Source organism: Myiozetetes cayanensis, unplaced genomic scaffold (assembly GCF_022539395.1).
Source record: "Myiozetetes cayanensis isolate MyiCay16 unplaced genomic scaffold, myiCay2020 scf12, whole genome shotgun sequence".
NCBI classification, from domain to species: Eukaryota; Metazoa; Chordata; class Aves; order Passeriformes; family Tyrannidae; genus Myiozetetes; species Myiozetetes cayanensis.
This window is the reverse complement of record NW_026086826.1, coordinates 14,164,393-14,177,048: the sequence shown is the minus strand read 5'-3', so window position 1 is coordinate 14,177,048 and position 12,656 is coordinate 14,164,393. Positions and strand designations below refer to the sequence as shown.

General features: G+C 39.8%; 2 protein-coding genes across 3 annotated transcripts in view; both read right to left on the bottom strand.

Moving 5' to 3' along the window:
- Positions 1 to 218: 218 nt before the first annotated feature.
- NAA20 (N-alpha-acetyltransferase 20, NatB catalytic subunit) lies at positions 219 to 4,719 on the bottom strand. Of its 2 annotated transcripts, XM_050307044.1 has the most exons (6): positions 4,592 to 4,719; positions 4,424 to 4,448; positions 4,245 to 4,335; positions 2,937 to 3,072; positions 1,812 to 1,957; positions 219 to 545 (listed from the first exon to the last, which is right to left on the bottom strand). In XM_050307044.1, the coding sequence occupies exons 1-6, from the start codon at positions 4,642 to 4,644 to the stop codon at positions 460 to 462; spliced, it is 537 nt and encodes a 178-aa protein (XP_050163001.1). In that variant the 5' UTR covers positions 4,645 to 4,719; the 3' UTR covers positions 219 to 459. The 2 variants fall into 2 exon arrangements, with proteins under 2 accessions (XP_050163001.1, XP_050163002.1); XM_050307045.1 differs by lacking the exons at positions 4,245 to 4,335; positions 4,424 to 4,448; positions 4,592 to 4,719 and adding an exon at positions 3,940 to 4,216.
- Positions 4,720 to 5,456: 737 nt separating this feature from the next.
- MSH4 (mutS homolog 4) overlaps positions 5,457 to 12,656 on the bottom strand; it is a 23,147-nt gene continuing 15,947 nt past the window's right edge. Inside the window, exons 15-20 of the mRNA XM_050307527.1 lie at positions 11,561 to 11,761; positions 10,240 to 10,358; positions 9,598 to 9,726; positions 7,990 to 8,164; positions 6,621 to 6,709; positions 5,457 to 6,276 (exon numbers count right to left, since the gene is read on the bottom strand). Coding sequence (XP_050163484.1) covers positions 6,091 to 6,276; positions 6,621 to 6,709; positions 7,990 to 8,164; positions 9,598 to 9,726; positions 10,240 to 10,358; positions 11,561 to 11,761 — 899 coding nt within the window. The 3' untranslated portion in view covers positions 5,457 to 6,090. The remainder of the gene's footprint in view (positions 6,277 to 6,620; positions 6,710 to 7,989; positions 8,165 to 9,597; positions 9,727 to 10,239; positions 10,359 to 11,560; positions 11,762 to 12,656) is intronic.

Here is a 12,656-nt window from a genome sequence, read left to right as displayed (position 1 = left end):
TCAGTGAGAAAAACCCTTGACTGCCTTGCTTGTATGGCTTTTCCAACTCAACAGTGAACAGTTCAATCCTGTGCCATGAAGAGAGGAAAGACTTTTTTCCAGGTATCTTGGGTATTGTACAGCATTTTCACTGCTCATGAATAAATGCATTGAAAGAGTTTTTACTATGACTGATCTCAGGTATTTTGGTTTGAAAGAAAACCAAGAAAACGACCATACAGAAGGTAATTCCATTTTAATAGTCTCTGAATTTCAAATATTTGAAAGGAAAAATAATAGAGTAAGTGTGATAGTATACAGCCATTACCTATAGAAGCAGTGTTAGTCAGCTTCTCAACACTGCTTTTTGGTATTTCAAGGGAAAAACATTCAGCCTGAAATTTCTCATCCATAAGTTCTTGGAGGTTAGGGGGGACAGACCTGACACTTAGTAAGTTGCCTGAGAATCACAGCTTACAGTTACTCAATGTCTTCTGGCCTCACTGGATGAGGCAGAGGTATAACTGATTTCTTCTCTGTATCTCTGGAAAGAGCCTTCCTCATATCTGTGGCAAAAGGAAAAAATGCTGTTATAGTTACAGTGGTCATTGTACAAAGCCATATGAAGTGAATTCTCTACTAAAATAAGATCATTTTTAATCAAGAAAATTTCCTAGAATCATAGAATACGTCAAGTTGGAAGGCACCCATAATGATCCAACTCCCTGCTTCACACAGGACTACCTAGAACTAAACCATACGGTTAAGAGCAATGTCCAGACTCCTCCTGAACTTTGATGGGCTTGGTGTTGTGACCATTTCCCTGGAGAGCCTGTTATAGTTACCAACCACCCTCTCAGTGAAGAGCCTTTTCCTGACATCCAGTCTGAACCTTCCCTGACTCAGCTTCGCTCCATCTCCTCATGCCCTATCGCTGGTCACCAGAGAGAGTGGTGCCCAGTTGAGGAAGGTTTAGACTGTGATGGGGGGCACACCCCAGCCTTTTCTTCTTCAAGCAGAACAAACCCATGGACATTAGCTGCTCCTCCTAAGCCCTGCCCTTGAGACCTTTCACCATCTTGGCTGCTCTCCTCTAGACACACTCTAATAATGTAATATTCTTAATGTTGTTCAGCAGCAACGTTATCAACTGAAATATAACACTGCATGAAACTTGACTGAACGGAAAGGAAGTGGCAGGCTAAAGGGACAAATATGTGACTTAAGGCACCTGCAACAACAGTAGATGGCTGTCAGTAGCCTTTACATTTCATAGTGATCCTACATATTGAATGAATAGTGTGAGAATAGAAATGATACACAGCATGGCCACATAACCCTTTGGGAGGATACTTAACAGAAAAAGAGATCTAGAAAGAGGAAGCACTTTTGTTAACAGAATCAACACTAACATAGTTGAATTTCCATATTCCTTCCCTTTTACACTGAAAACGTCACCCAATCCTCTGCCACTGTGGGCCACTGACACTTGTAAATTTGTAGTTAGACATCTGAGAAAAACCAAGTTTCAAGTTCCAGTTATGGGAAGAAAGGAAGAAAGCACTTCCATTCCTTTTCATTTTTTATTCTTATTTTGTGGTTTATTTTGCCAGAGATGCAACAAAATGTGTAAACTGCAAGATTAGGTTTTGTAACTGATGTAATTTTCAGCAGGAAAAGTTATCTAAAGGAGGATACAAAATCCCATTCATCAACAACTATCTGAAATTGTTTCATATGCAAAAAAAAAAAAAAAAGTCTTACAAACAAGCCCAGGAACCCTCACGTAAGAATCATTCCATTCAGTTTGAGGCAGAATAAATACTACTTACCATAAGCATCTTCATCTGGCTCCCCACTGCTGGCAGAGTAGTACTCTAACACTGTCCGGTACACACTGTAGCCTAGTTGCTTATACATATTTACAGCAACCTGATTTGATACTCTCACAAAGAGATCAACAAAAAATCCACCCTTTCTTTTGGGGGCGGGGGGGAGGAAAAAACAAAAAAGGAAAAACACATTAGGGAACAGCAGGTGAATGTATTTCTAAGTAAAAACCTGTGGGTAATAACAGTAATAACTGTAATCATATCAAAGCAAGTCTGATGTAGTACACTAATCAAACATCTTTCACACTGTAATAACAGATGCACTCCTTTACCAAGGAAAAATTCAAGCATAGGCACAGGTTTAATTTTATTTTTGTCACACAGCCCTTCTACACCAGCCAGTGCATTCGGAAATCTGAACAGAAAGAAGAGGACAAGCTAAACACCCACACAAGCCTCACATCCATGTGACATGATTTAAAAAAAAAAAAAAATCCACATTTTAGATTGCATTGGATTAGGAGGGGTGGAGTAAGTCACAAAAATTCACTTGCCTAATTGGGGATAGCCCTTTACCTCACAAGGCAGATTTTTCATAATATTGTACTATTTTCTGTTTTTACCAAGTGGAGTTACCCTACCAGAATGAGTTAAGGACATTTCACTGTGGGTTCATTTGACAATATACTAACTTTTCATAGGTACCAAGTAACCAAGAAGATGGAAAGTAAGCCAAAAAAATTTTGTTGGCGGTACAAAATTTGTTCAAGATCGTGCCTGAATGCATTGCACAAAGCCCACAGTTACTGAACAAGTATGTTGGAGGCCCTACTGCTGATGTTTCACAAAGCTCTTTTCCTGTCAAGAAAAGAGTCTTTTGTACAGTATCTCTAATGGAGTTCAGGCTATGTCCTACTCATTCTGGCTCAAAGAGATCATGAGATTGTAAACCTCTAAGTAACTTTCATAATTCTTGTTCTCCAACTATGAGGAATTTCAGAAAATCAGAACACTGCTTACAGCAAAATTCTGTGTCCATTTCATGCACATCAATCTGAACCAGACACAGGTGTCTGTAGAAATATTACTTTTGAAGATAAGTTTAAAGATAGGCATATTACTCACTTTTCTGAAATTTCTTCCAATAGCTCCATCAATTTAGCAGCCAAACCCAGCCGTCGAAATTCTGGTGCAACAGAGAGAGCGGTGACATGTCCGTGCCATTCTTCCCTAGCCACAGAGCCCTCCGCTTTCCCCATGACTGTGAACATACAGAGCATCAGCACCTTTGGAGTAACGCACCGCCTGCAACCACACAACTTCACAAGAGGAGTAAGACGTGTATAAACAAACATTGCAATGGCTGTGGTAAAGGCCCAAACAGGGATGTCTACCTTATCACTCTATGATTCAGCAACTATGGAGAATGTCATTTTGCACAAGTATTACAGCAATTTCTTGACCAGTGTAAATAAAAATAACCTCGCAAATTCCTTGCTTGAGGTGTGACTTCTAAATGCGAATTTTAAGCAATTCTCGTGAGTCTTTCACTGAACAGAATTTAGGATCTGACTAAAGTAACAGAGGAACAGAGGGCTAGAAGCTCAAAACTACCATCCCAGCAACGATTTGAGGCTTTTGGAGATGGGGGGGGGAAATTAAGCTCAGGAAGTTTTGCCAATCTGTCAATAGAAAGCTAAGGCCCTGAAAACACAGTATGTGTAAGGGTAAAAAACGGGGCGGAGGGGGAGGCAGGGATGTTGTTTTAGGGTGCTTCTTTCTAGTTTCTCTCCTTTCTACACAAGGCCAAAACAGCGTTAGTTCATTAATGAACATTAACACTTCCACACAATGCTCTTACAGATATCAGTCACTGCTAATAAGCAACCATAGTGGTGGGTACAGAGAAATGTTCTGTACAGGTCATACTTTAAGCTTCACTGTGTTAAATACTTTATTTCCTGGGTTCCTACAAAGGCCTGCCCCCTGTCCCATCCCCCCTTGGCAGTTCTCTCTGGCATGATTTCTGAAAAACACAAATATTCCCCAGCAAATGAGCAAAGACATCCAGACCCAGAGTTTTCCCTTACAGGACAATGCAAAACCCAAGCCCATCGCTTTTACTGACGGTGTGTGATCAGAGCTGAGCACAGCGACTTGGATTCCAGGATTAGAGAAACACCTATTTGCCTGTCCCAAACCCGGGTGGACGTTACCACAGCCAAGGCTCCTCGCTGCACTAGGAACATCAAACTGGAAGCTGCTGCCTTGAGTCCTACGTAATACACTTAGAAGTTTATGAGACGGGAAGATTCAACGCAACCTTCCTTCCCTGGTGGGTGGAAAACGCGAAGAGGAGGAAGAGCTCCCGCGTTAAAATGCCCCAAATAGGCAACGAAGGGAGACGTTACCGCCGGAACACCCGGCACTCACTGTAACCCATCAGCTCCCCGCCGGGCGCCTCGGCGACGATGAAGTACTCGGGCCAGTGGGCGAGGTACTGCAGGTAGAAGGGGATCCCGTACTGGGCGCTCGGTTAAGGAGCAACAGCGGCCGCCCCGGCTGCGCCGCCCGCGCCCGGCCCCGCGCCCCCGCCCCGGCGGGAAGGATACGGTCTCGGTCAGCGGGTCCAGGTTGCTGCGGGGGAGAGAGAGCGGCGCTCAGCGCGGGCCCCGCCCGGGCCCGGCCGCCCGTCGGGGAGCCCCGAGCACGTCGGGGGAAGGGGAAGCGCGCAGGGGCTCGGGGGAGGGACAGGGAGAGCGGGGCCGGGCGGCGCTCACATGTTGTTGAATCGGAAGAGATCGTCGCAGGTGAAGGCGCGGAGCGTCGTCATGGTGGCGGTCGTAGCGACGATGCTGCCGCTGCCCCGGAACCTCTGCCGAGCCCCAGCGCCACTTCCGCCACCGAGAGGCGGCCGCGGGAGTGTCCCCGCCCCGCAGAACCGCCCCGCTCCCGGCCCGGCCCCGCCACCGCCCGGCCCCGCCCCGCAGAACCGCCCCGCTCCCGGCACGGCCCCGCTCCCGGCCCAACTCGGGCATGAACCCCCAGAACTGTTCTTTCTGGTGTTGTGCTGGCTGATCCCAACGAGGAGACGTGCAGCCCGTGCACTCTGTGGCTGAAACATTTATCGCTTGCCAACTGGTTCCTCTTGTTAAAGAGACCTGAACAAAAAAGTACTTTTTTCTGCCATGATCCTCACTGGGGTAGACAACAAATATGGTATTACTGATGGGTATGAGTAATATAATTGGCAACATTTAAGGTCTGAAGGGAGGGGAATTGTAAATAATAGCTTAAATCAATTAAAAAATCCTCTTAGGTGAAAAAACCACATCGTGCCTACTACAAATTATTCTGTTGCACTGGTATGTTTACGAAGATAGATACATAAAAAGGAAATAAAACTATAAATAAAAATATATTTCTTGTTAATAATTAGATATTGCACTGTTTTCTATTACCCACTTTATAGTTATATGCATAATAAATTATGTATACACACACACATACGCACACACACAGAAATACGTAAGACCTCTTGGGCAAAGTTGGTTAGAAAGGAGTGAGAAAAGATAAACTCCTTCAAGCTGGAATACATAGTTATAGTCACACAATGAAGTGCTAAGAAAAAAAATCAAGGAAGAATGATATTCAACTTTTTATTGATTTCCTGTTACTCACTTTCTAAACAAAAACTGATCAACAATGTCAATACCACAGTAATTTGCTGTTACTGTGTTACAAAAATGCTCTGGTTACCCAATTCTGGAGGGGTAGCAGACCTGCACTGCCTATATTACGTTAGATTACACACAATGACTCATAGAGTTAGAACCCTCCTTGACTAGGGAACAACAGGATTTCTGGATGCATGTTCCACAGTGCAAGTAGAGCTTGCCTGTGCAAGACAAGTAGACCATCTGTTTCAAAGTGCTTTTTCTTAAGCGAGACCTTTTGTATCAGATGAAAAAACTGTAGTAACAGATATATCACCTACAAAACACTACATATTATATAACATTTTTTGTCTCTAAAATAACTAAAATGATATCATTTACTGTCAAAAAGAACTGTGCTCCTCATAGAAGTAAACACTTTTATTCCAAATATGTTTGGGGAAAAAACTCACAAAGGATATGGTCTTCCACTAGTGAGTTTAACTTAGACTAAGCATGAAAAATTTAAAACCATGTGAAAAGAAGTGTTTTCTAATACTATGGGGGAAAAAACAGAATCATCTTGCAGTTGTAAAAATTAGAGGAACAGCCTTTGTTACACATTACTGTTCCTCATCATTTTCTCCAGGTGCAGGACAACTGGCTTCATACTTTTTCTTCAGGCCTTTTAAATATATACGCAAACTGTCAGGGTCCAGTCGAGAGTTTCTGGCAGTCTGAACCAATCTCATTGCTAAATGGTATACAGCTCTCTGTTTCATCATCTCAGGAGTGCTCTTCTGCCTGTGCTGTTCTTAAAAATATACATGCATTAAAATATGAAATAAATCATGTTGTATTATTCAAATACTAATATTAAATATTTTCCAGCCTATTTTAGATCTCCCAATTCTTGGTTTGCATATGAACGTTGCATCCAATACAGCTTTACCCTGAGGGCTGTCATCTGCTGTCACCCAGCAGTGACCTTCAGTATGACCTTTTATAACTGGTTCCAGAAATACAAATTTTAGTGAAATCTATTTTCATTAAACTGTAGGCAGTGCTTATCCTGCATCCTTTCAGAAACTGAAAATATATTTGAGTTTCATAAAAACTGTGAATTACAGCATTGTAATTTTCTACTACATACCAAAATTTGTTTTGCGATATGACTCGTGATTTCCTTTGCATCCAAAATTACAGATGATGGTAGGGAGGAAACTTCTGCAGCTTTTAATCCTAAACATATAAAACATGAATCAGGATTTTTGATGTAATTTTTATTCCTACCTTCCACATTATGTCTTCCAGGATTAACTTAGCCTATTTTTTTAAAGGGTGAAGATATAAATTTGATTAAAATAATTTTTGGTACATTTTCTCTTAGTATCCTTTTTTTCTGTTGTTGTTAGTAACAATATGGTTTTGAGAGCTACAAAATAAAATATCTATTTTGTTGTAAGTCTACATGAAGTATTTTAGAGGAAAAATAATGGCACGGTGGTGTTAACAGCTTTCTCAGTTTAGTTTTTTAATTTGGCAGGCCAGAAGATACTGAGGTTGTGCTAAATGCACCTTCCCCATTAAATCCAGACATCCAGTGGATATGGATGGCATGTTCCAACTTTTACTTTGTCGTCAATAGCCAAACTTACAGATACTCAGGGTAAGAGATGTAAAGTATTTTTTTGTGTCCTAACATGGTTTTTTAATTTTTTCCTTTGCCTGTGCCCCTGGATGTTCTGAGGAAGGTCTGTGGCTCGTTGGGTGCTTTAATACTGTAGGGTTAAAAACGAAAAAGGGTCATGAAGAGCCCTTGCACTCTTTCTTAGAATGCAACTTTGTTCAAGTAAGGTAAAGCCAAGACACCAACACAGAGCTTCTAAAGGTCTCCTGTGAGAATACTCTCCAAACACACAATTCTTCTGAGTTAGTGATGGTGTAGCATCTAAAATTGATCTTGTGCTGCCAAAGGTAAACAAACTTATTCTGAAATTACAATTAAGAAATGGTTTAAGTCCAGCTAATTGAAGCATGACTGCAATAATGACTAGTCTTCTGTTACCACTAGCTTGCAAAAGTCATGTGTAGCTAATTTCCTATTGATTAAATGTTACCTAAATCAAGGATTCCACATCAGAATCTAGTATTTGGAAACATACAGATTTCTGTAAATCTTTAAAACATGTAGCTATTCCTTACTGTCACTCATTCCTTTACTGACCCATAATCCAATAATGCCTCAACTCATTCCAACAGACATGAATCAAGTAGCTACTGACATTAGTAAAATGTTTTTTTCACTATGAAGTTATTTGTAAAGTCTTCATACTTCCCAAAACTACTCTCTTACTACATAGTTACTTAGAACACACAAGTATTTGGAACACATTATAGATCTGCACATCTCTGTATCTCTCTTTGATACAGAGAGATACAAACTCAGCAGAAACTGTCATCAGGAAAATACTCTTCCATGCCACATAAATGAAACAGTGTTCCACAGCAGAATCCATTACCATAGTTCTTTTCCTCTGTGTATCCTTTAGAAAGTGTGTAAGTGTAAGCAATTTTCTCCTTATTCCCAGCACTGCTTCTCACATGTTGCACTTCAAAATGGTAATTTTCCACATTGGGATATAAAGCATCCATATGACACAGTTCCAGGAAATGCGTAGCAAACAGTGTAAATGCCTAAATAAGGAAACAAGAAAGAAAATTTATTTTGGAAATGATCCTGAAATAAATTACAATAAATAAGAAAAATTAAACTATCTCACAGATGTCCAGGTCTTCCTCCAAAACACTGAAAAGCTGTATTCAAATTATTAAAGCAAATTAAAATCTTTAAGTGGTGAGTTCTACCATTGGCAAGTATATCTTTTCTGACTGGGGATTCTCTCACTCCTTTCTCAATAGGAGAAAAAACATCAGAAGCAAAAAGAAATCCATTATGCTTACAAAATCTGACTAGTGTTAATTTGAATGGTTGCTTAATACTCTCAAGGAGTGCTTTATCAACAATACAAGTGAGAGAAAATATCTGAGCTTTTCAAACCAAAAAAACCACAAAAGCACTCTGAATAAACTCTGGGGAGAAACAAACACCTGCACACTTACTTCAAAAAGCTAACAACAACCTGAGCTGGATCACTAAACTAGTAACAGAGGTGAAATTTTCAATGCATCTAAAACCATATTCCCCTTTTCTAAAGCCTTTAACCTCTGTGACCAATTCAGAAATTGAGTACTTTGAAAGGTAACCATCAGGTAAAGAGGTTCACCTTTAACACTGAAGTAAAAAGCTGTACTAAACAAAACCAAAGGGACTGGGTTATTCTCTTTCTTGACAGAAATACAAGCTTGCCAGCAAGATGGAAAGATATGGTGACACAGTGTACTGGTTTTGGGTGGACTAGTGTTAGTTTTCTTCATAGAAACTTGTGCTGTGCTGTGTTTTGGAACAAGACAGTGCTGGTAACACAGCCACGTTTTAGCTCCTGCTGAGCAGCACTTGCACAGCACTGAGGGCTGTTCTGCTCCTCACCTGCCCTGCCAGAGAGCCGGAGCTGGGAGGAGACACAGCCAGGATGGCCCAGCTGACCCCAGGGCCATCTCACAGCATCCAACACTGCAATATAAACTGCAAAGGAGGAGGAGAAGGGACGGACATTCAGGGATATGGTAACAGTCATGTGTAATGAAGCCCTGCTTTGCTGGAAATGGCTGAGCACCTGCCTGCCAATAGGAAGTACTGCATGAGTTTCTTATTTCACTTGTGCATGTAGCTTTCCTTTACCTATTGAAATGTCTTTATCTCAGCCCACAAGTTTTTGCACTTTTACCCTTCTGATCTCCCCCCATTCCACTCTAGGGGATTGAGCGAGCGGCTGGGTTGTGTTTCACTGCCTACTGGGGTTAAATCACACTAACCAGTGAACAAAAGTGCAGCTTATGTCAGCATTTTCCCTCTATCATCACAATTCTTATTATTCACCTGTTATGAAAAATCATATTTAGGCAAGAAATCTCTACAAAACTGATGTTAAATTACAAAAAAATACTGTATTTACTTTCAGGATGACAAAATAATTCTAAGGTTTAAATTTCTTTCAAAACAGAATTACCTTTAAATTCAACAGATATTCACAGGTAGCATAACAAATGCCAATACCTTCTTCAGCACTGGTACCTCTGCCAAGTTCATCAATTATGATGAGTGACTTATCATTAGCATTTTGTATGATGTACGTTATCTAGAAAAATATTCAATGTGTTATCATTCCCATAAAGGCATTTTTAAAAAATAGGAAAATTTTGTGTTATTCAAATGAAACAATGCAGAAATTTTTAAAAATCTTGTCAGATACACAACTTTTACCTTTTCAAAGCTTTCAAACAGCTGTCAATTCTAATCAAGCAGATACTACAGCACTCTTTCTCTCTTCTATTGAACGTACCACTTTCCTTCAAAATTGTATCATTTTGGGAGAGGGAATCGAGAGGACTTAGGCCCCTACAAATAATCATTTAAGCAAAACCAAAAATGTTGAAACTGCTATCCAGCAGAGCACTGACTCTTACTTTCATGGGAATATCTTTTTATTTAAGATATGCTTAGTTTTCTGTGGTTTATTATCAAAGAGATGAAGGCTGGATTTCTGACTACTTTTCAAAGTACACTATTTCAGTAGAAATGTACTAGTATGATTTCTATTAGCTTAACAGTAAAAATGAGCCTTGGCCCCTGGATTAGCTATGTTCAATACCTCTTTCATTTCCTTCATGAATGTTGATGCATTTGTTTCTATATCATCATCCATACCTATTCTGGTAAAAATCTGCTCTGCAATTCGAAAAGAACAATACTCTGCTGGGACATAAGAACCTACAAAGCAAGTAAAATGTAAGTTTATCAGTGTGACATTTGGCTGATTATGTCAGTGGGAAAAAAAAATTAGTTTCACACTTGGTTTTTATGCACAGTAAAGAATACATCTTACCTGATAAAGTTTCATAAGATTATGTTCTATCACGATTTTATAAGAAAAATATTATTATATAGATACAGTAATGAAAGAAGCTTATTAAAAAAACCTTTAAGAAATCATATGCCTAAAGCTTGTGTCAGTCTAAAGGGATGAAAAAGTGAGAATAAATACTAGGATTAATTTGCATTTCTGTAACCCCTGATTTACTAATCACAAGAAATCTTAGTTTCTCAAACCTAAGGTTATATTGCCTTTATCACACTTTGGGGTCTCTTAGTTTTACCAAACAGAAAAGAACAAGAAATCTGCCAGAAGACTTTACAGCCTCCTTTACTCATATTAAACTCCTGTTTTTGAGGAGAATTCCTCAAGAACTTGAAATTGTTGGGGACTGAACACACAAACACATGATGGATAACTCTTTTTCTCCACTGCTAAGTAGTTTCATTCTAGTAGAGTTAGGATCAGCCTATTAAGGTCTTAGTTCTGTGCTACCAGAATGAGCTTTAGGAAAAAAGCCATGAGGAATTCCTGAATGTAGGGATGAGTCTCAGTTAGACTTTACAAATAGTCAGTTTACTTTTATAGTTTTAGTAACAGAACCGTGCAGTATTTATTACTACTTTTATTTGAAGTAGTTATTTATCTATTAATTATACTTGTCTGGAAATACTTTTCTCTACATAACTGAGATATGCTCAAGGTCATCTGTTCCTTCTGGATGACTAATGCAGGTGTGTCTGACCAGAATACTTCAAGGACACTCAGTATCAATCTAGTGTAAGGTGATGGATTGAGTTACAGTGCTCTAAAGAATTAAGACCATACAACTGTGCTTCTCTAAAGACAGACTGGGGAGCCTTCCAAATACACAGATGGGGCCCCGTAAGTTTCCAGTGGCAGATGCAAAACCTGCAGTTTCCTCTGTCAGTAACACAAGAGCTGGAAGGAGCAAACGGACTAAAAATTACCTGTTACTATTTTATTTAGACAGAATGTTATTCTAGAAGCCAAATCATTCAACTTTATAAAAAATTTTAGCCATAAAAAAACAAAAAAAAGCTGCAGAAGATTACTAAGATTGTACACTCTTACTCACCAATCTGTGCCATAATTTGACAGAGTGCAATCTGTTTTAGGTATGTTGATTTTCCACTCATATTTGGTCCTGTAATAATGACAAAATTGTTGCCCTCTGTCAGATACGTGTTGTTAGCCACAGGTTTTTCCATAGCTATCTTTTCAAGAATGGGATGCCACCCCTGCTTGATTGCCAAAGTATCCGTAAATTCTGGACGAACTAAATGAGAAAAAAGATATAAAACGCTGTGGAGTTAGTATGGAAACCTTTACATTATTGAACTACTATGTTTTGAAATAAAGTTAATTCTTGCAGAGCCAAATTTAAACTCTGTGGTTTTAATGTCCCAGTTTTCACTTTCCTGTAGTGAGCAAGACCAACATGCAGCTCTTGGGAAGAATTACCAACCCCTTTCAGGTATACATTCTGATTGCCGTGCAAGTCTTCATGATTTATTACTACAAAAAGAAACCTATAACTAAAACTTGATTTCTAAAAAAAAAAAAAAAAATACAAAGAGCTAAAGCAGTTATTTTTATACTGCTGCGAGTATCTAAAGTACAGGGGTTGTGGACTTACTCCTACATATGTATCTTATATATGCAAGGGAAACAAGGTAGTATTTCCTCTAGTTTTATGTTACCATATTACAAAGATCCATTTGATGATGAGAGGTTGGACGTGAACCCACAACGTGCACTTGCAGCTCGGAAAGTTAGCTGTATTCTGGGTTGCATCAAAAGCATCATGGGCAGCAGGTGACGGTGAGGATTCTGCCCTCTGTCCTGTTCAAGTGAGACTCCACCTGCAGTGCTGCCACCAGCTCTGGGGTCCCCAGCACAGGAAGGACATCAACTTGTTGGGAGTGAGTTGAGCTAATACACCTCCTGAGATGGCTTCCAGACCTGATTTAGTATCTACACCATCTTGTACTGTAGGTAAGTATCTCAAGCCAGTAGTTGTAGAGGACAATGTGTTCATTTATATATTGCAGAACTAGACTATGGAAGCAGGATGAACAATATGCAGGTGAGCACTTAATCCTGGAATCCTCAGAAGACTCTACTTCCAAAAATGTCTAAAAGTGTTACAGACATCGAAGGAGAGAAACAAA

What these genes read in the sequence shown, in the direction of transcription:
- NAA20 (XM_050307044.1), bottom strand. Translation starts at nt 4,644, where the DNA reads ATGACGACGCTCCGCGCCTTCACCTGCGACGATCTCTTCCGATTCAAC. An exon ending in TGGACCCGCTGACCGAGACC is followed by an intron (nt 4,336 to 4,423) that starts GTATCCTTCCCG and finishes CCGAGCGCCCAG; the next exon opens with TACGGGATCCCCTTCTACCT. An exon ending in GCCAGATGAAGATGCTTATG is followed by an intron (nt 546 to 1,811) that starts GTAAGTAGTATT and finishes CTTTTGCCACAG; the next exon opens with ATATGAGGAAGGCTCTTTCC.